A 23,545-nucleotide genomic window follows, 5' to 3' on the forward strand; every position below is an offset into this window, starting at 1 on the left:
TCACTTAAATCATTGTATTCCCCCTTTTAGATTGATAAAATAAGATTCTGCCTTCCACCATTTCTCATGTAAGCATGATCTTTTTTGTCCTTTCTAGCTCTGACATTCTATAACAAAATTTTCTTCCCTTGCTCTTTCTTTTCAGTGTAAAATCCTTTTGATTTGATTTACCAGATTCTAGTTACATATATTTTTACTTAGGCATTCTACTCTAGCCAGGAGGCCTTCATTCCTATATTTTAAGTCATTGTTTAGAAATCTAAAACCTCTTCTTAGACACCATCTTCACACCCCAAATATGACTTTATGTTCTGAATTCCTTTCTTCTAATTGATGACAATTCAAATTTACTTATTACCCTCCAAGGTTTTAAATTTCTTATTTAAGACTTTGTAATCTTTAGCACAGCTTTCTAAATTACTTATAGCATGATCTTTTTGCATATGTAAATCACAAAAAGTAGAATTCATTATCAAGCTTGGCAAGTCAGTAGAGTCATAGGAGCATTTATCTATAGCTGGTAGGGTCCTCAGAGGCCATCTAATCCAATGCCCTCATTTTACAGATGAAAAAATGGAAGTCGAGGAAGGTTAAGTAAATGTCTCAAGGTTACACAGGCTCTATGAGTCAGAGGTGGGACTTTAACCTATGTCCTCTTGACTCCAAACTTCTTACTCTTTCCATTTCATGATAGCTCTTCCCCTATGTCTTGGAAAAAAACCATTGTTAATGTTAAGTCAACAGACCTACTTCAATAGGGAGTCAACAATAATCATTATCTATTTCTTTCCCCCTGAATTATACTCAATGATCACTTGCCTAAGGGCAACCGTAGTTTCTTGCCCCAAAGGGTTAATTCCCTTCTCATTAGGAAAAGCCTCATTTATATTTTCTCTGAGTGTTCAGTGGTCATTCTTATTTCCTTTCTCCTCTGTGTCACATTCTGTCATTCTTTAACCTTTGAACAGGTCAATATTTCCATTCCCTCTCTATGTGGTTGTACTTTGTAGCTTTCTGGCTTTTTGAAAAAGAATATTATTCCTGGGGGGATCATAGAACTGGTTGGTTGTTATCTTTTGTTCTCAAAGAGGACCAAAATGACATCAGTATGTTATAGTTGACGTACAGTGTGTTCAACTCTGGCTGATCAGACCAGTATGAGCTCAGGAGGCTCTACCATAGATTGGACACAAATAGTCCATATGAACATTTGGAGTACAGATGTCTCTAAATTTGCTCATCTCACATTTCTTCTGAACTGCTTCAATTCTGCTTCACTTATAGAGCACAGAGCCTTCTTTGATGTGGGCACCCATGGTGGGTGGTCCTTTGCCAGTGTCTCCTGTAAAAAAAATTAATTATTCACTATAACTAACCTGGGGAAATTATATAATTGGATTTATGAAAAATTATGATTATATGAAAAATGTTAAGTTTAGAGAAATTATAATTGGGTCACAATTCCCATCTGGGTTGCCATTCAAATGTGAAAATATTTTAACTGACCAGGGCTAATTTGAGGGGCTAATCTGACTGGGGTACTTAGTCTGGGACTGTTGACTAACTGGCTATCTGACTGCTATTAACTTAGCATGGGTCGTTTATAAAGTTCCACCACACTGCTCTACTCCCAAATTGATAAACTAAAGATTAAGAAGGCTCTTAACTAAATAATCAAAGCAGAGTTTATTTATGAGATACTATTTAAAATTAAGAATACAGGGAAATAAAATGTACAACCTGACTGCATTGCGGTGTGTCTCTTTCCACTGCGTCTCTTTCCCACCTGCTGTGCTTCAAACTTTGAATACAATAAGGGCCTTAGCCGCATATGGCATCAGGGCACGTTACACTTTTATTCTAACTCTGAGCCCCTTTCACTTTGTAAATCCTCCTGCTTCTAACTTTCCTCTCCTTACTGCCACCGCTGAACCCCTGTGTTTCTCTCTCACCAACCTTCTGTCTGTCTGTTCCGTCAGTCTGCCCTCTGCCGCCTTTGCCGCCCCTCTAATCTTGTCCGCTGGCCTTTCCTCCTTGCTCCTAGTCCTGTGTTACTGTTCCTCTCGTCCCCTGTCTCCTTGTCTGAACCTCTTCTCAGTCTCTTTCGTCCGTCCTTGTCCTCCTTGTCCGAACCTCTTCTCAGCCTCTCTCGTCCTTGTTCAACTGAACCCCTCTCGTCTGTCCGAACCCCTCTAATCTCATCAGCCGCCCCTTGCTGTCTAACTCCCAGGTCTATATATACCTTTTCTTCTCTCCACTCACATCTCAGGGCTTCTTGCACCCACACACCAAGCTAATCCACTAGCCAGGGCTGGTGAAGGGGTGGGGGAGTGCACTCCAGCTTCACGTGCCTCAGCACAGGCTACGCCAGAGCCCAGCATCTCTCAGATACCTCTGCTCAGGTCGGAGGGAGCTGGGGGCTTTTTCCCCCCAGCTGTCTGACCTGGCATCTTGTACAGCCCACGGGACTTTCCGGCTCAGCTGAAGCGAGGGGGAGGGGCACCAGCCCCTCCCACACAGAAGAGACCCTGAGGGCCTAAGGCTTTCCAATCTTAGCCCAAAGGCAGGGTCCCCAAATCAAAATAAATTTCCACACTCCCATGTGTCATATAATTTCCAGAGTTCTTCAGAGAGACCTTGAGAATGTCCTTTTAATGCTTATTCTCAAATGTGAGCACTTGTCTCGTGTGAGTTCTCCATAAAATAGTCTTTCAAGAAAACATACATTTGGTATTCGAACAATGTGGCCAGCCTATTAGAATTGCGCTTTGTATTAGAGTTTGAATGTTTGGCAGTTTAACTCGAGAAAGCACCTCAGTGTCTGATACCCAATCTTTCTAGGTGATCTTCAGAATCTTCCTAAGACAATTGAAATGGAAGCGATTCAGTTCCTGGCATGGCACTGGCAGACTGTCCAGATTTCACAGCATACAACAATGAAGTCAGTACGGTGTCTCTAAGGACCTTCGGTTTGGTAGCCAGTCTAATACTTCTTCTCTCCCACACTTTCCTTTGGAACCTCCCAAACACTGAGCTATCTCTGGTAATGTGTGCATCAACCTCATCATCTATGTGATATTGCCTGGAAAGATAAGTGAATTTATCCACAGTATTCAAAATTTCTCCTTTTGCTCTAACTGATGATTTCACACGTGGATATTGTGGTGCTGGCTGGTGGAAGTCCTATGTTTTCTTGGTGTTAATTGTCAGGACAAAATTAGCACAAGCAGCAGAGAATTTATCCATACTTTGTTGCATCTCAGCTTCAGAGGCTGCATTGGGTCCATTATCATCTATGAACAGAAAATCATGCACCAACTCTCCCTTCCACTTTAGTCTTGGCTTTGAATCCTTTTCAAGTTGGTTTACCATCAGTGACATCTATGCTATTTTTATCCTTATTGAAGGCTTCTTATAACATTGCTGAAAAACCATGCTAAAAAGCATGGGAGCAAGCACACAGCCTTACTTCACTCCATTGGTGATTGGAAAAGTGCGAGAGCAAAATCCATTATCCAGAACCTGGGTGATCATGCTGTCATGAAATTGAGGTACAATGCTGACAGACTTCCCTGGGCAACCAGTTTGACTTTGTCTTACTATTGGACTCTGATAACTCTGGAAGAGAGAGTAAGACAGATGACTTTGCCCAACTCTGCCTCACTTAAATCCAATTTATGAAGGAATCAAAAAGACTTCACCCATACCATTTCATCTTTTTTACCTACCTCATAGTCCTGTGGAAACAAGCAAGTGAAGAAGCAGTAGGTACGGATATATTGGGAGCTGTAGTCACAACCCTGCACACAGGAGGCCGAAGCCATAGGGTTATCTTCTCACTGGAAGCAGAAGGGATTCAGCAGCCTGCTGGGTGTCTGAGCATCCTTTAAAGGAACCCAGCCTTTTAAAGACCTTTTAAGGACTCCTGGTGGGCAGGAGGGGTTACAAAAGGTGCCCTAAAATTGACTGCTTTAGGGGCAGCTAGGTGGCACAGTGGATAAAGCACTGGCCCTGGATTCAGGAGGACCTGAGTTCAAATTTGGCCTCAGATACTTGACACTTATTAGCTGTGTGACCCAGGGCAAATAACTTAACCCTCATTGCCCTGCCCCCCCCCCAAATCATCTGCTTTATCTAACCTTGGCATGCTTACCATGGCAGGTGGGGATCCCACCCTGTGGTCAAAACACACAAAAATGTACAAAACCTTTTACAAAGATCATTCCACTTGCTGTAAGTACATGGCATATGCACGCACTTAGATATCACAAAATCCAGTGGACCTAAAAGATGAATAGCTCTGTTGTGAGAGAACTCACATATTGCATCAAAATAGCAGCCCTGAGTGAAACGAGGCTAGCAGATAAAGGCCAGCTTACTGAAGTCAGAGCTTGATACACATTTTTCTGGAGTGGCTGCAGTGAAGGGGAAGGCTGTGAAGCTGGTTTTCAGTCAAAACTAATCTAGTCAGCAAGCTTGTATGCCTACCAAAAGGAGTGAACAACAGACTTATGACAGTGGATCATAGAGTTACCATTGGAAGGAACTATGAGATTATCTAGTTCACCCTCCTCATTTGGAGATAAGGAAACCAAGGCCAAGAGAGGTTAAGTGACTTGTCCAAAGTCCTTGGAGAGATGTTGTTAAGACCTCATTACTTTCTCTTTTAGGTAGAGGCCAGTCTTCACTTAGAATATGAAAAACATTTGCCTGGCCATGTCATAAAGACAAATTTCACACTCCTATTTTAGGTTACTTTAAAAAAAGTTCATGCATGGCATACTTGCTAGAAGCAAGATCCTCATTCCTCTATTGTACTTGATAGATCTTGAGGCCAACTCCCCTGCCAAATTACTGTGAAAACTATTTGTTGCCAGCAGTATAGATTGGTGGATCATAGCCTCTTTCATATCTTGCAGAGTAGTGTATTTTTCTTGATTTACCCATTCCCTACATACTGTCTACTCCACCTAACAAAGCCAGTATGACTATCACTTTGTATTTATAATCTGAATGCTTAGATTTAGGATAACACATACCCTTTTGGTAAATTGTTCCAGTTTGTCTCTGATTCCTTTTTTTTTTTTTTTTTTGGTGAGGCAATTAGGGTTATGTGACTTGCCCAGGGTCACACAGCTAGTAAGTGTTAAGTGTCTGAGGCCGGATTTGAACTCAGGTCCTCCTGAATCCAGGGCTGATGCTTTATCCATTGCACCACCTAGCTGCCCCTCTGATTTTTTTTAAGGTACCCCTATTGTCCATAAATCATTTATGGTGGATCCTCCCAGATAACAACCTGAAATAAAAATGGCATGCAGGAAATCCATTCTGAAATTTGTGCCAACTGTGCCCATATCCAATCTATTGCCAAGGCCTGTCAGTTTCACCTGTGCTCTCATAATGCCACCTCTCATCACTCTCACCTAGGTTATTACAGTGGCCTGCTGGTGGGTCTGCCTGCTTCGAGTCTCTCCCTATTCCAATCAGCCGCTAAAGTGATTTTCCTTAAACACAAGTCTGATCATGTCACCTCCCTACTCAATAAACTCCAGTGGCTTTCTATTGCCTCCAGGATAAAATGGTATTCAAGGGTTATTCAAAGCCATTCATAACCTAGTCCCCTTTTACCTTTCCTGTCTTCTTACACCTTCCTCCCCAGCATGAACTCTTTGATTCAGTGATGCTGGCCTTCTGGCTGTTCCATGAACAAGACATTCTATCTTTTGGATCCAAGCATTTTCTCTGGCTGTTCTCCATGCTGGGAGTTGTATAGAATTAATTGTTATCTGAGGTTAATGATTTATGGAAACTTACCATTTCAGAGACTAATTGCTCTTACAATGAGCTTGATGGAGATGGTTCAACTCCATGATGCAGGCCCTGGAGAGAATATATGTACAACAGGAGGAGAGACAGGTACATGTAAGATACCCTGATGGATGCTGAGAGAACAGCCAAATACATTCAGGAAGTCCATAGTTTGCTTATGAGAGTGGCTATGTAGAGCACAATTGCTGGACATAGTTCAGTTTCTTCCTCTCTCACTCCAAAAATGGCCTGGTGTCATGTTAGCATGCACCTGGTTTAACTTAAGTTGACTTTTTCACTCAATCTCGTGGCATGGTCAGAATCCATCCACCTGAGGCCTAGCACAATTATGAGATGTCTGTGTACCACAAGATGTGGTATGGTAACCTTTCCATGACATTTTCAGGTGTCATCATGGACACATAACTAAATTTGGCCTTGATGCAGACATATAGTGGTAAAAAGTGTTAGTGATGTCATAACTGTCTTAATTTTGTATTGTGTATGGATATGAGTATCCTCCAAAGCGGGGGCTCCAATATGCTATATATATCAAGTTTAAATTTGTTTTGTATATTTTGAAGAACTTTCATTATTTAATTTGAACATTTTTGGACAATGCTATGCTAAAGATTAATGAAAATCTAGCAGTTCCAGAGACAGCCAGAATCCAGACCAGAGTCCAGTTCCCCTGATGACATCTCAACCCTCCTTTGAAGACAAGATTTTAAGGACTTTAAATGGATATTTTTTGTTTTTTGTTTTTCCTTCTGTTACTATATCATCATCTGTAATATCTATTTTTCCTTTCCTATATTGTTATTAGTATATTGTTTATTAGCATTGGTTATGATATTCTGTTATTTTAAAAATTTATTTATTGTTTATTATTTATTGTTCCATCAAGGAAACACCCCATGTATTTTGATGAAACAAAGGGGGGAATGTATAGAATTAATTGTTATTTGAGGTTTTTATGACCCCATCTTTTGGCTAGAATTAAAAAAACCCCGGCGTGTGCACTGGCCTCAGGCCAGTGCCTCCACAAATGGCCTGGTGCTCCACCCACTGGTTGTAGCCGTCACCATGGTGCTGGCACCTCACCTCATCACCACTTGCTACCGCCTACATGGATCTGGCAAAATTATAATGACTGGAAGCCCAGTGAGGGCAGTCATGTGACTGTCAGTCAAAGCTGCCAGTCAATTGGCTTGGGGCTGTGTGTGGTCAGCCTGGGGTCTGCTGGGAAGAAGGGAGGTTTTTTGCCATTCTAGCTTGAAGCTGGAAGGCGACAGGACGCTATTGTGTGTTCTCAGCTGATTCCTGGGCGGTGGTGTTATTCAGGTTGTATTATTTCCCTTTCCCCATTTTATTTCCTTTCCCTTAGTCCTACTGATCCTGTTTGTGTTTTTTTAATTTTGTTCTTGTTAAATAAATCCTGCTCTGTTTTGAAGGAGGCTGTCAGTCTCCTTCCTTGCCCCAATATTCCTTGCCCCAATATTGTGGCGAGCCGCCTAGCTAACACTCCCCAATTAAAAATTGGACCCTACAGAATGTTCTCCTTCCTCTCCTCTGCCTACCGACCTCCCTGGCTTCCTTTAAGTCCCAACCAAAACCCTGTTTTCTACAGAAAACCTTCCCTTTTAATTCCAGTGCTTTCCTTTTAACTATTTCCTTATTTATCCTGTATATAGCTCACTTTGTATATACTTGTTTGCATGTTGTCTCCCCAGATTATAAACTCCTTGAGGGCAGGGACTATCTTTCCCTTTTGGTATGTTATCTTTTCAAGGTTTGCAAAAGATAGCAATAAATTGAAATTTTAACTCATTTTCTGAGGGCTCTTGCTGCTTACCCTGTGATACTGCTAGGTACACTATAAACCTTTTTTGGATGAATATTTTATTTTCTTCATAATAGTTGTGTATCTGGAAATCCTTGTTACTACTTGATTGGATCTGAGCTATTTAAGGCAGGAAACATTATTTTGTATAATTCCTGACCGTGTTGGTATTCATTCCTCATAGAAGTGATTATGATTTGAAGACAGAAAATTAGTGGGGATATTTACATTGCTTGCCACAGCATTTTTCTTTCTTTTAAAGTTTTTTTCCTAATTTATTGTTTTTTAAATGTCTAGACTTAAAGTATTGACAAAAATATCATTAGTCAGATTAACCTAAAATTGTGTCACAATACATTTTTTTTCAGAGAGACAGCTATTAAATATTTACCAGCATATCTGGGTTAAATTTGTTTTTTTAAAGCTCGTTTTTGATTCTGAATATAAAGGCCTACAGTTAGGATTGTGTGTATTTTTCTTTCCCCAGATTTTCTTTCTTTACTTAAAAAAAGTTTTATTAATTTTTTTTTACACCTGTCATTTAAAAGGGATTTCATACAACCTGGACTTTCCCTACACTAGAGTAGAAACATGCTTTTGTTTCAATTTTCTTGTTTTATATGTAGTTCCATTGATCATCAGGACTGAAATTTTACTTTCAACTATAATTCATATAATTTATATGCTTCTTAGAGAGGAAGTGTGGTGTAGTGTATAGAGAGCTGACCCTGAAACCAGAAAGTCTTTAAGTTCAGCTTTGGACACATAGTAGCTATGTGACCCTGAGCAAGTCGCTTGATCTCACAGTGCTCTAGGCAGCTAAGACTTTAAGTAAAAGAGAAGATGACACCCTACATTTGATAACATTCCCTTACCTAGGAGTTCTCTATCTGTATACCAGTTCTAGTTCCTTTCCCTATACGCTTCTTAAAACTGGAATTATTATCATTTGAAAAGAAGCCTTGTGATCTGGTCTTTAGTTTCAGCTCTGCCACTGACTTTGTTACTGTGGGCAGATTTCTCCATCTTTCTACAGCTCAATTTTCTCATGTTCACATTTACAAAATGCTTTGTAGTTTACATACATAAAATGAAAGGGGTTGGAATAACTCTAAAATCTTTCTAGCTCTAATATTCCTAAAGAGCAAATGAAATTCACTTAGCCTTTTCTGAAATGGTCTTATGTGAGAAATGGATGCTAATGATACTATCTGGCACATGGTAGATACAAAACAAATGCCTGTTGATCGACTAATTGATAGTCTTTGTATGAAGAATGAAACTCCTTCATTAATTCTCTTAATGTTAATCATGTTTCATAGGTGTTTACTTCTTATGGACCAACAGTGATCATGCCTACCTGGTTCTGCTCCCAAGAATGGTTTTCCCATGTTGGAAAATTTGATGAGAGTGGTAAGGTAAGTCCTTAAAAGAAGAAACTACCTCATTGAATGCTTTTGGTTAAAGAAGAATTTTGTAGAGGCAGCTAGGTGGCGCAGTGGATAGAGCACCGGCCCTGAATTCAGAAGGACCTGAGTTCACATCCGACCTCAAACACTTGACACTTACTAGCTGTGTTACCCTGGAGCAAGTCACTTAACCCTCATTGCCCAACGAAAAAGAAAGAAAGAGAGAGAGAGAGAGAGAGAGAGAGAGAGAGAGAGAGAGAGAGAGAGAGAGAAAGAAAGGAAGAAAGGAAGAAAGGAAGAGTTTTGTGCCACAATGAAAGTTTTATATTCCCCAGCCTAGTTTCCCCTTGATCATCTACTAGGTGGCAGTGTTATTTCATTTCCCCTGTTACTTTTTTCACCTGTTGGCAGGCTATATGCCCAGTATAACATAATGTGAAAAGAGTATGGTACTTGGATTTGGAAAACCTGTATTCAAGGGCTAGCACAATCCATAGGATCACAAATTTAATGCTGGAAGAAGTCTGCTGTCATCTAGTCCAGGTCCCTCATTTTAGAGATAAGAAAATCAGGACACAGAGAGGTGACTTCAAAGTGAGCAAACGGGGATCAGAGGCCTGCTTAAATAAGAGATATAACAGTTGTAACAACTATAAACTGTCACTGGATTCAAGGGGTGGGGTGCTGTGAACTCTCCCTCTCCATTAAGAGTCCCCTCTGCTCTGGACCTTTGCCTATGATAACCAGCTTCAGGCTTGAGGGAGCAGGACCATCTAAAATAAGGATTGGTCTCCACAAACTTTTTGGCTCATAGTAGTCTCATCCTGGTGCCTCTGAGAAAAACATCCTAAAGCTTAGATTTTGGTTCATGTCTAGCTCTCTCTAAAGTAGGAGTTGAAAGGTATACAATATACAATATGAATAAGGTATGGGGCAGCTATTTATTTCATATGCACAAAAGAAATGTTTAACAGAAAAACTATAATAGTATTCAGTAACAGTAAAACTTTATGTTCTTCAAGGTCAATACTAAAACTTGATGCACTTTATAGAACTGTCAAATAGACATTTTCAATTTCACCTTGTTCTGTTTTGTCTAACAAATTCCCTTCAGAGAAGTTTTGTTTTGTTTTGTTTTTGCAAATACAAGCCTGGAACTGAGTTTTTCCTGTCAGTGGTATCCTGTCCAATACAGAAACTCCCCCTGTTGTCAGTCTGCTCAGGAACGCGGGATATCTTCTTGAACTCACAAAATTCACTTCAGAATTGGACATGTACATTTCAAGATCACTGTTCAGTGCTCTACAGTCAGGAAACAGAATGAACAAGGGAGCTAGGGGCCTCAAGGCTCAGGCACAACTTCCCTACCTGAGCCCTTGCTTAGGTAGATGCCTTGTCTGTGGCAGATGCCACATGTCTGTCATAAGAGGAAAAGTCCCTTCTCTATTGCTTGGATAGTTAACTGGTAAAATGTTGGGTGTGATTTCAGAAGTACCAGACCCTTTCATCAAAAGACAGTACCCTTTTCCATCTGCTGACCATGGCCTGAAATCCTGTTATATGCTTCATTCCTTTAGGTAAAATGTCCTCAGTTTTTTTTTTTTTTCCTGATCATCTTCTCTTGATTTTCCTGAGATCTTAGCATGTAGGATGTTGGGGAAGGGTTAACTGCCGAACTCACTGCCCTTCCTGCAGAAAGTGAGTTGGCTAAAACCAGAGGAGAGAGGGAAGTTAGCCATGGCAGCTGCAGCCTATAAGCAGGCTTCCAAGATTCCACCTGCCTTTCAGAGGATCCTAAGACTCAGATCCCCATTAGGAGTTATTACATGGCTTGTTCTATAACAGTCACTACCTACCCACACTTTGCAAGTTATTTCCAACTACTTAGTGTAAATTAATTTCAGTTCAATCTCAAGATTCAAAACTTGAGATTAAGTTTTGATAGGGAAAGAACATGTGGGCACTGGGCACCTTGGAGGATATGAGGGAAAAGGCACAGAACTGGGATCTTGATTCTGCCTGCAAGAAACTTATTTCATTGTCTTAGAGCTAAAAGACACCATAGAGATTTTCCAATTCAGTCCCCTTATTTTGCAGATAATGAGACTGAGCTTCAGAGAGCGGAAATGACAGTCAGACACCTATTTAATAGTAGAGCTAAAGCTAGAAATTAATTTTTCTGAATTCTGATACAGTTTTCTTTCTACTACATCATAGCCTTCTAGTTCAAATTCTTATCTGTGTTATATGTAAAAGTTTTGTTGATAACTTTTAAGTTTTTACATCAGTCATTTGAGTCGAGCCTACCCCTTTACAAAGAAAAAATCATCGCTAAAGTGCATATAATAGCATATATAATATTCCACACCCATAGTCTTTCATCTTGCTAAGGAAAGGAAGAATTATTTTCTCATTTCTTCTCTGGGCCCTGGATTTGTCATTATAATTATCAAGCTTTTGATTTCTTTTTGTTGTTTTTATTAACATTATTTTAATTGATGTGTATATTTTTCCTGTTTCTGCTTTTTTGGTGCTATATCAATTCATACAAATCTTTCCATGTTTCTCTGAATTCTGTTCATCATTTTAAATCATGATAATATTCCTGTGGTATTTATGTACTGCATTCTTTAGCCATTCACCAAATAATAGGAACTCATTTTATTTCTAGTTCTTAGCTACCATAAAAAGGGTTGCTATTAATATCTTGATTAAATATAGTGTCCTCCTTTTCATTTTTGACTTCCTTTATATTTAAATGTAACAGTGGGATCTCTGAGCCAAAGGGAATGGACATTTAATAGTCATTGTGACACTTAGTGTTAGTAGAAATGTAGCAGAATATTTCTGGAATCATAAATATTTATTATTTTTATTTGTAAAAATAAAATACATCAAGAAGTATTGAGTACCTATTTAGGACACTGCACTAAAGTTGGGAATAGTAAGAAATATTGTCCTCTAGCAGGTTACAATGAAGTTGAGGAGATAAGACAGAGGAAAACAGACAAATTATAATGAAAGCAATATGTATATAAATCATGTCAGAAGCTCCCTCCTGAGAATGTAGGCCCTAGATATATTTTGAAAGACTTTAGATCAATCAGTCAGAACATTTATGAAGCACCTACTATGTACCAGGAAGTGCTTAGTATACAAAAAGAGGGAAAAGGAACTAACAACCTAAAGGGAGTGACAACATTCAGACTAATAAATACAGACAAGCTATATATATAGCTATATATATATAGCTGGATAAATAGGAAATAACAGAGGGAAGATACTAGAATTAAGAGGCTTCCTGTAGAACATGAGATATTAACTAGGAATTAGCTAGGAAACCAGTGGTGCCAGTGGTGGAGATGAGGAGGGAAAATATTCCAGGCATGGGGGGATAGCCATTAAAAATGATGTCTTGTTGGTCTTGTTAGTGGAACAGCCAGGCCATTGTCACTGGATTGAAGAGTATGTGGTAAAGAGGAAGATGTGAGAACACTGAAAAGGTAGGAAGGGGTTAAGTTATAAAGGATTTTAAATGCCAGACAAATTTTCAATTTCATCCTGGAGGCAATAGTTAATGGAGTTTATTGAGGAGGGAGGTGAGGTGACATGGGGGGACCAACACTTTAGAAAAATGATTTTAGGATGGATTGGAGTAAGGAGAATCTTGAGGCAACAGACTTTCAGTAGCCTCAGAGTTGAGGGCATGAGGGCCTCAAAAGATACTTTGGCTCACTTGTTTGGATAAAAATGTAAATTTTATGAAGCATTCTTGCATGTTTTCACCAATTCTCCTTGAAAGTTCAACCTCAGAAAGCTCAAAGAATGAACAAAGTTTATTTTCAGGTCAATTAAAACAAATAGCCCACTTAGATCTCATAAATATACTAGTCTTCATAAGTTAATATGTTATTGTCCCTGTATGGTTGATATACTTTCAGCCATTTGTAGTACACAGTGAGTTGTGCTCCTGTTGAAACCTTTCCCTGTGACTTCTTAGTATATGCTTCTTACTGAAGCTCTTTCTCACTCAATCATACCCACTATGCCACTCTGCCTGTAGTTACCCTCATCTTTCAGAAGATGATATCTGACAATCTCTTAACTGCTTTGATTTCTTCCAGTAAAGATCCTATAGTACTCTCTCACTGCTTTTCTGCCTTTAGTTTAGTCAGTCAATCAACAAGCAGTCATTAAGCACCCATGTGCTAGGCACTATGCTAGGTTCTAGAGATACAAAGACAAAAACAAAAGTGTTCCTGCTCTCATGGAGCTTATATTCTATTTGGTGAAACAGCATGTACATCAGTAAATACATAAATCGCTTTGCAGTGGATTCTGTCTCATAGCACATAGAAAACCCCACAGGCCTTCTCTTATGAATTGTCATTCAGCTGACTTCACTCTACCAGGATTGGGGAATCTACCAGTCAGGAATCCCTCACCTCCTGCTGTGTCTTAGACCAATCATGTTTCTCCAGTAACTGTGCAGCTTCTTTCTGCTCCCACAGTCTTAGATCCCTTTAATCTATCAATATGCATTTAATTCTACTTACCCTGGAGAAATTACACAATATCACTTTTGCCATCCTATCTGTGATAGCTAGAGAAAGGGCAATGGGTGAGGATAAGCAGAGAAAAGCTATTTCATTCCCATACCCCTTCCCCCATTACCTTTCAGGATCCTATTACATATGCCAGGGGAGTGGAAAAGACATTAAATACTCTGAGTTCAGAGATGGGGGAGGTTGGTGTGGACTAGAGCAAGGCTTCTTAAACTTTTTCCACTTGTAACCCCTATTTGCCCCAGAAATTTTTATGTGACCTCGGGTATATAGATATATAAAATAGGTATACAAATCAAACATTTATTGCCAAATTTTTGTACCCCCGACATTTACTTTTTTTTTTACTTTCTGAATAGAATTTTATTTTCCAAAATATATGTAAAAACAATTTTAACATCAATTTTTAAAAAACTTTGTGTTCCAATTTCTCTTCCCCCCTCCATTCGCACCCCCCCCCAAGAACTCAAGCAATTCAAAATAAGTTATACATGAGTAGTCATGGAAAAATTCCTATATTAGCTAGTTGTGAGAGAAAACAGTCAAAAAAAACAAAACTTCAGATTAAGGAATTGTCAAAGAGGAAAAGAAAAAAAAATTTTTTTAATGTGTTTCCATCTGTTTTCAGATACTATCAGTTCTTTTTCTGCAGATGGGCTGCAATCTTCATAAGTCCTTCAGGGTTATATTGGATCATTGCCTTGCTGAAAATAACCACATGCTTCCCAGCAGATCATCCCCCACTGTTGCTGTTATTTTCTATACAATACATTTCACTCTGCTTCAGTTCATGTAGGTCTTTCCAGGTTTTTCTGATAGTATCCTGTTCATCATAACCTGTATATAGTACCTTAAGCTTGACAGAGAGTTTTCTTCATAAAAGCCCAGCAAAGTAGGTACCATACGTTTTGCCATTATAATCAATCATCATAACTATTTCCCTCCATCCCACTCCCTTCCCATGACATTTACTCTGTCTTCTTTTTACCTATTCCTCCTCAAAAGTGTTTTACTTCTGACTATCCTCTCCTTCTCTCTGCACTCCCTTTTTTCACCCTTCCTTCCTTATCCTCTTCCCCTCCTACTTTCCTGCAGGGTTAAATAGATTACTCCTCCCAATTGGGTATGAAAGTTATTCCCTCCATGAGCCCACTCCAATGAGATCAGAGTCCCTGAGCTAATTCTGTGTTCTAAATTTTTCTTCCTCCCTCCTCAACCCTCCCTATGAGATCAAGCAATTCAATATGTCATACTGGTGCAGTAATGCAGAACATCTTCATCTTCCTTGAAAGTGTTTTGCTTTTGACTGCTCTCTCCCCCAGTCTGCCCTTTCCTCCTTCCCTTCTTCCCTCCTCCCTTTTTCTCCCTCCCATCCCTCAGGGCAAAAATATATTACTATACCTACTTGAGTATGTATGTTAGTCCTTCTTTGAGCCAATTCTGATGATATTAAGGTTCACTCACTCCCCAACTCCTTCCCCCTCTTCTACTCTCCTCCATAAGCTTTTTTCTTGTTTTCTTCATGTGAAATACCTCTCCCCAGACCATCTCTCCCCTTCTCCCTCCCCCAGTCTATTCCTCCTACACCTCAACCCTATTTTAATGTTGTCATCATAGATTAGTTAGATGGCACAGTGGACAAAGCACCAGCCCTGGACCCAGGAGGTTCCAAGGCCAATTCCAGCCCCAGACATAAGACACCCCACCCTGTCTGCCCCCACAAAGAACAAAACATAAATGCTTTACAGATATCATCCCTTCATATTCAGTTCAGACCCGTGTCTTCAGTGAGTTTCTTTCTGAGATATTATGATTTCAAAGTATTATCTTCCCATGTAGGAATGTAAATCGTTTGATTTTTTAATATCCATCATGAAGTCTTTTTCCTGTTTACCTTTTTATGCTTCTCCAGGGTCTTGTATCTGAAAGTCAGATTTTCTAATCAGTTCAGGTCTTTTCATCATAAATGCTTGAAAGACCTCTTTCTCATTGAAATCCCATTTTTGCCTTTGAAAGATTATACTCAGTTTTGCTGGGTATGTGATTCTTGGCTGTAGTCCCAGTTCCTTTGCCCTCTGGAATATCATATTCCATGCCCTTCAGTCCTTTAATGTAGAAGCTGCTAGACCTTGTTTTATCTTTATTGGAGCTCCACAGTATTTGAATTCCTTTTTTCTAGCTGCTTGCAGTATTTTCTCCTTGACCTGGGAGCTCTGGAATTTGGCTATAATATTCCTGGAGGTTTTCCTTTGGGGATCTCTTTCAGGAGGTGATCAGTGGATTCTTTCAATTTCTATTTTAGCTTCTGCTTCTAGAATATCAGGGCAATTTTCCCTCACAATCTCTTAGAGGATGGTGTCTAAGCTCTTGGGTTGGTCATGGTTTTCAGGTAGTCCAATGATTTTCAAATTCTCTCTCCTACATTTATTTTCCAGGTCAGCTGTTTTTCCAAGGAGATATTTCACATTGCCCTCTATTTTTTCATTCAATTGGATTTGTTTTATTGTGCCTTGGTTTCTCATAAAGTCACTAGCTTCCATTTGTTCAGTCCTAATTCTTAGGCAATTATTTTCATCAGACAGTTTTTAAATCTCCTTTTCCATTTGGCTTTTCAAACTGTTGACTTTTTTCTCATGACTCTCCTGCATGGCTCTCATTTCCCTTTCCATTCTTTCCTCCTTTTCTTTACATCTTCTTTCTATTTCTCCTACTTTCTCTTCAAAGTCCCTTTTGAGAGCTTCCATAGCCTGTGACCAGTTCATATTTTTCTTGGAAGCTTTAGATGTTGGAGCTTTGACCCTGTTATTATCTTCTTCTGAGGTTGTATTGTGGTCTACCTTACCCCCAAAGAAGTTTTTGATGGTCTTCTGCTTTCTCTGCCTACTCATCCTGGCTTACTATTTCTTAGCTTTTAACTCCTTCTTAAAGTGTGGTGCTGCTTCCAGGACACACTGTTCAAGTTACAGCGTGGCCCAGGGGATGGTTGAGCTTCTTCTCAGCCTGCCTGGCCTTGCTTTTATTTACTTTTAAACTCTCCACTAGGGGTGGGGGTGCGTGGCTGGTGGGGGTGGGGGTGCTCCTGTTCCCAGCTTCAGAGTGTCCCAGGTGTTTTGGTTTGAGGGGGAGCAGGTTTCAATCTCACCTGGCCTGTTCTTAGGTCTGGAGATAACACCAGGCCTGCTTACTAAGCAATCAACCCGCAAAGCTTTCTGTAGTGTGGTTCTTAGCTTCCAATGAGATTGCTTGCTCCCCTCCCCCACCTGGGCCTTCAGCTGCTCAGGATTTCTTCCTGGTTGCCCGCTGGGGTGGGACAGTCAAATCCTTCCCCCCAGTCCACTGGTACCCCTGCACTTACCCCCCTCTCCCCCAGGCCAGCTGTTCAACCCGACCGTGTGCTCGGTTCCAGAAGACACCTGTGCTGCAGCTGATTCAGAGGCACTGGGGCAAATTCCTCCGGTGGGTTTCTGGTTTGTCGGCCTGATTTCGGGGTAGGCTTTATTCGTGGCCCAGCACGGCCCCCTGAGATATATCTATAGCTGTAGAAAACTCTCATCCTGAATCTCTGTGTGTTTCTCTGCCCCAAGGGCTCCTTTACTGCTATTTTTGGGGTGATTGCATCAGGAGCCTCGTGCGTTTAATGTCATTCCTCTGCCATCTTGGCTCCACCCCCACCAACATTTACTTATACAACCCCATAAGGGATTGCAACTTACAGTTTAAGAAGCTTTGGACTAGAACAGTAATAGAAGGCTAGAGAGGAGATGAGACAGTGTTGAAAGTACGACCATCATTCCAGTCACTCAGGTTCATAAACTTGGTATCTTCCTCTGCTCTTTACTTTCACTGACCCCCATATAGCCAATCAGCTATAAAATCTCATCATCCCTACCTCCGTGACATTTCTTGAATATATATATTCCTCACTTACACAGCCACTACCTTTACTCAGTCATCATTGTATATTCATCATTCATATTGTGCCTCCTAACTATGGGTATTCCCCCAAGACTCCGTCCTGGGTCCTTCTTTCCCTTTCCACTTTCTTTCTCTTGGTGACCTCATCAGTACCTATGGGTTTAATTGTCTCAATGAAGATGAATCACAGATCAGCCCCAGTCTCTCCCCTAAGCTTCAGTCATAACCAACCACATATTGGACATTTCAAACTGGATGTCCCATAAGTACCTCAGCTTCAACATTTCCAAAACAGAACTTTTTAATCTTTTACCATCAAATCCCTCCCTGATCTAGCTTATTTCTATCAAAGGCAGTGTCTCAAGTCCATAATTTTGGCATCATACTTGACTCCTCATTTTCTCTCATATAATATATCTAGTCAGTTGCCAAAATCACGTCATTTCTATGTATAGTCAGAGGGTAAACACTTTTAAGCCATTTGCCAGGTACCATACTAAGTGCTAGAGATACAAATAATAATAAGAAAAAATAGTGTCTGCCCTAAGAAGCTTACAATCTAATGGAAGACAGTCTACAACAGAAAGCTGAAAAGTAGAGGATGGGGAGTTTGAGGCCTCCATCATCTTGTTTTTTAAATTTGAGTTATAAATTAATAGCATTTTTAAAAAATTTGAGTTCTGAATTATTTTTCTCCTTTGTCCCTTCCCTACCCATTGAGAAGGCAAGCAATATGATATCAATTATACATGTGAAATCATCTATAGCTTATTTCTCTCTCTCTCTCTCTTTTTTTTTTTTTGACGGGGCAATGAGGGTTAAGTGACTTGCCCAGGGTCACACAGCTAGTAAGTGTCAAGTATCTCAGGCTGGCTTTGAACTCAAGTCCTCCTGAATCCAGGGCTGGTGCTTTATTCACCTAGCTACCCCTAGCATATTTCTCTTGAAGACATCCTCATCCTCCCAGTGTCTCAGGTTCATAATCTTGGCATTGTACTGGACTCTCAATCTCACAGTACATGTCATTTGCCAAATCTTCTACTTCCATAATATCTCTTATACCCAGTCCTCTCTCTCCACTCACATGATTACCTCTTTAAATCATGCCCACATCACCTCTTGCCTAGAATATTGCAGTAGCCTTCTAATTGTTCCTCTACCTCAAGTTCCTCTGCTGCCAAAGTGGTTTTCCTTAAGGACAGATCTGACCATTTGACTTCCCTACTGTAAAAAAATAAATAACTACTTGGCAAATCTGTAAATTTATAACTATAAGCTAGCTCTCTGAAAAATTATAGCTCTAAGCTATCTGAAAAAATTATAGCTAGCTGAAAAATTATAACTGGCCTGTAAATCCTGCTGCGGTTGCTATTCAATGTAAAAATTATTTTAACTGGGCCCTAATCTGTGAACTCCTGTCTGGCTATCTGACTGTTTTTAGCTGGTAAAGCTATAGCTGCCTGAGCCAGTCTGCAAGGGCCGTTTAAAAGTTTCCCCACTACTTCTTCCAGACTACAAGAAAAAAGATTAGGAAGCCTCTTACAATACCAGGGTTTATTTATATGGAACAAATTTAGAGATAAACTTAGAAAAGCAAGAAATATGACCTGTGAATTTCTGCCAACGAACTCTCCACTTTCTCTTTTAACTTTCTCTCCTGCCACAGCCTGTGCTTACAACCCCTGAGCCACATCTTCTTTCTCAGTCCTCTTACCAATCCCCTTTCTCAGTCTTCACTACATCTCGTCATCTCCCCTACTAACTGAAAAAGCCGCCAGTTCCCTTTTCACTACCCCTCGCTCCTGAATATAAACCCTTCTTTCTCATCGGACCCTCAGACCAGGCCTTGCCCATGTGCATGCCAAGCTAATTCACTGGTCGCCCCAGGCAGGCCTCAAAGAGCCCTGTGCCTGGTGCACCGGAATCTGGGGGCTAGGCAAAGGAAGCTTCGGTGTCCCTGAGGCCTCTCGTGGGCCTCCCCACTGAGCTTGAGGCTTACATGTCTGGGGCAGTTTGGGAGAGGCATAGCCCTGGGGGAGGGGAGGGGCTTGTTTAGGGTGCCCCAGGCCAATTTCAGCTGCTCACACTACTCAACCAACTTTAGTAGCTAAAGTAAAAACTCTGTTTAGCTTTTAAATGCCTATACAACTTGATCTCAACCTATCTTTTTTTAAAACCTCATTAGAAATTATTACTCCTCCAGCACTCTTCAATCTGTCCAGATTGGCTTTTTCATTGTTCCCAACCAACAGTACTTACTCTGTCTTCTTTCTCTGTGCTTTTTCACTGGTTGTCCCATGTGACTTGAATGTTGATTTCTTCTTTACCTCCTGCTCAGAGTCCCTCTCTTCTTTTAAGACACAGCTTAGGCACCATCTTTTGCATGAAACCTTTCACAATCCTCTCCAACTGCTAGTGCTTTTCCACTCTAACTTGTATTTAACTACTTTGTATATATTTGTATTAATTCACTTTATATTTATATGTATTTTATGCATTTTTATCTCTCATTAGAATGTAAGCTCCTTGTACATGTTGGGAATGTTTCTTACCTTATACTTATATTCTCAGCACCTAGCATGTTTTCTGGCACATAGTGGGTGCTTAGTAAATACTTTTTGATTGATTTTGTCTTGGTATCCATAGCACAGAACCATAGTAAATGCTTCATAAATGCTAACTGATTCCGGCCTTGGAGTCAGGAGTGCCTGAGTTCAAATCCGGCCTCAGACACTTAACACTTACTAGCTGTGTGACCCTGGGCAAGTCACTTAACCCCAATTGCCTCACTTAAAAAAATAAAATAAAATAAATGCTAACTGATTGAAAGATTGATTGCTGGGGTGTACTTGGATAGTTAGAAGGGAGAAAAAAAGGACTTCCAGGTAGATTGAAACAGCATCAACAAAGGCAAGAAGCCAGAAATGAGTATGGGATGTTGAGCGGGGTAGTGAAGAGACTAGTCTACTAGTAGAGGTTCAGGTTAAGGCATAATGGATAATATAGTTGGAGAAATGTTGATAGGGAATAGCAAACTTGTATCTCCTACCAGGATTCCTAAAGAGCCTTTCTTTGTAGTTGTTTATATTTATGTAACTCATGTCTAAACACCTTAAAGCTTAGGACTTGCAAGAATTGTGTTCATCTGTCCAGTTACTAGCTTCAAATGGTCCTACCTGTACTCTGTCCACCATCCCAACTTTTTTCCCATGCAACCTTGGGCTGCACCCCTGGAACTACCTTTCTCTATTTCATTCACATCCTTAATTCTCTCTTAATATTATAGCCACCCAGTTTTTTAACATACCCACCATGAACTAGTTACTTCCCCACCCAGCCTCAGCTATACCCAGTGATGGTCGTAGCCTTGCAAAACTCTACTCTTCATCTTCACCTTTGCAGGTCATTTCCCTACTCTCTCTTCTTCTCATCTCAACTCCTTAGTGAATCAGTTCAACTCTACATTGTCCTGTTCTCTTAAATCTCTAACCCCCCATATCATATCATTGATTATGCCCTTCAAGGTTCAGTCTTGGATTACTCACACCATTTGTCATCTGCTACTGAGTGAAGGTGGAAAAAATCATGCAACTGTTCTGACAAATTTATGTTATTCATCCTTTTCTCCTTGGGTATTTTTAGAAAGAAATCTCTTAATGACCTTTCTGTTTGTATATTGTCATTCTGGTCCTTGGTTCTTGTAATTGTTTCCCTTTCTTTTATTTCTGTTATTTGGGATGTTGAAAAACAAATGATTTGTTCAGATCTGTTTGTCTTTCTAAGAAAGCTTCGAACACTTCTTTTTATTAAACCTCCTTTTTTTTTCCAGCAATGGTTAGGCTCAGGTTTGCAGAGTGAGTCACCTTGGATTGCATTTTGAGCTCCTTGGCTCTTTTAAATACATTATTTCATCTCCTTATATGGTGTCTTTTGGATCCAGAATAATCTTGTGTTATTCAAATTCCCTTTCCTTTATATTTGAAAGTCTTTCTTTAGGTCACTTACAGAATTTGTTATTTATTATTGTTATTATTAAATTTAACCACCAGGTATCTTGGAGTTTGCAGGTTTTCCTCCCAAAGGAGCTCAGTGGGTTCTTTTGATTAGTATTTAGTTTTCTGTGTTCAGAAGTTCTGGGAAACTTTCTTTATTATTATTATTTATTATTTATGGTATTCAGATCTTTTTTTACTCCCAGTTTTTTGGGAGACCTATAATTCTCAAGTCGTCTCTATGTATCCTGCCTTCAAGAACAACATGATTTCCTGTATGGATATCACCTTTTCTTTCAATATTATTGTTTTTTGTTTTTCTTCTTCCAGATCGTCTTTCAAATCTTTGCATTTGCATTCTCAATCAATTATTTTCTTTTTTGTTTCTTTAGTTTGTGGTAAAAATTATTTGTGGTAAAGATTAATATTCCCATTTTTAGCTAACTCATTTGGGAGGGGCTACACCTGGCCCATCCCGAGGTTACAAAGGCAGCTTTTTGAAGGACCTCCCCTTTTGGGGGAGGGGAGATTGAACGCTCCCAGAAGGGAGGGAGGCTGCTTCTGGAACGCAAGGGTTTTTCTGGAACTTGGCTTTTTGGCTTGGGCCCTTGTGGTGGTGGTGCATGGTGTGTGTTTGTGCTCTGTCTTGGGCGACTGCTGTCTCTGCTCGAGCAACTTTAGACTGGTCAGGTGTGGGTGAGTTTAATTGCAGAAAACCCTAAATTCCTTTGAACTAGCTAAATTGGAAAGGGTCTGGGTTAATCTTAGAGTTAAGAATATCTTTCTGTATTTCTATTTTCCTATTTCCTTATCTTTGATTTTTATTAGTTTCACCTTTGTTGTTTAATTAATTCCCAAGTAATAAAATCTGATCCTTTTGAGAACTAAAGCTTGGAGGCTTCTTTCTTATTGGCCTGGGAGAAATATCTAAAAAGGGCAGTTCAGAGGGGAGGTTAAACCTAAAAGGGTCCCTCATATTTCCGGGACCACAATATTAAGGCGAGTCCCCCAAATAACGCTCAGTATATCAAATTTTGGCCCTCACAAGTTAGATTTGCTGCTGTAGATCCAAGTTTTTCTATTCTGCCAATTACTTCTACTATTCAGGTCATAAATTCTGCTTTCACAATTTTTATTTCTCTTTTAAACCATTCAGGAATATCCTGTTGTGGTTCCCGTGGTCTCTTGAAAATCTCTCGGTCATCTGCCTCATTAGGGGTGTTAATTAATTTTCCTTGGTCTTGCAATATTTATTAACATATGTCTGGGCTCATTTAGCTGACCTGGAAGCAATATCCTTCTTTCATTAATATCTTGCCTATTGGTTTATCTGTTTATGTTCAAGGTCTTTATCTTAATTTTCTTCCTTCTGAGATATTTGGTAACATTAGTCTTTTTCTATAGTTGCTTACTTTCTGACTATTTCCCTTTTAACTGGGGGTTTCATTTGTGAGGGAAGGGATACTGAGGGTTAGGGGTTAGCTTTCTTTGCTGTAAACTGTTTGGGTTCTTGGTGTCCTAGACTCTGTAGATAGCTGAAATTGATTTATCTCTTGCATATACATTTTTGTTTTAGAAAGGCTTGAGAAGTCTTGAGGATTGGAGAAAATGTATAGTTGTTCATCTTGTCAGTCATATAACTAGAAAGTTCTACTGATTGGGAGGGCAAATAAAAAGGGAGAAATGAGGAATCAAGTCAAAGGTTAACAATGAAGTGAAAAAAACTCCTAGGGTCTCTCAGGAAAAAGAGCCAACAGGAGAATGGAGGAGGAGGCAACAGTAGGGATTGAAAAAAAGTAGAAAGAAGAAATCTTGTTTCAGTGGTGATAAATGTTTCCATAGAGTGAGAGAGCAATTTTATAAAGGGGTATGGAGATCTTAACTGTGTATAATCTGTAGGGATTTCATACTTAGAGAAAAGGGGGAGCAGAGCTCTTATGGGCAACTGATACCTAGAAGAGTGTGAGGACATGGACCCATATATGAGATTTAATGACAGATTGACCATGGGGA

The 23,545-nt window shown here is 39.8% G+C and overlaps 1 protein-coding gene across 4 annotated transcripts in view; it reads left to right on the top strand.

Annotated features, from left to right (window-relative positions):
• Positions 1-23,545, top strand: part of B3GNTL1 (UDP-GlcNAc:betaGal beta-1,3-N-acetylglucosaminyltransferase like 1) — a 98,797-nt gene that overhangs the window by 39,780 nt on the left and 35,472 nt on the right. For 3 of the 4 annotated variants that reach the window (XM_044001678.1, XM_044001679.1, XM_044001680.1), the window contains one exon: positions 8,974-9,069. In XM_044001678.1, coding sequence (XP_043857613.1) covers positions 8,974-9,069 — 96 coding nt within the window. Of the gene's footprint in view, positions 1-2,841; positions 3,044-8,973; positions 9,070-23,545 lie in introns of all 4 variants that reach the window. The other variant, XM_044001681.1, reaches the window with a different exon arrangement.

The sequence above is a fragment of the Dromiciops gliroides genome, chromosome 4 (genome assembly GCF_019393635.1).
Source record: "Dromiciops gliroides isolate mDroGli1 chromosome 4, mDroGli1.pri, whole genome shotgun sequence".
Lineage (NCBI taxonomy): Eukaryota > Metazoa > Chordata > Mammalia > Microbiotheria > Microbiotheriidae > Dromiciops > Dromiciops gliroides.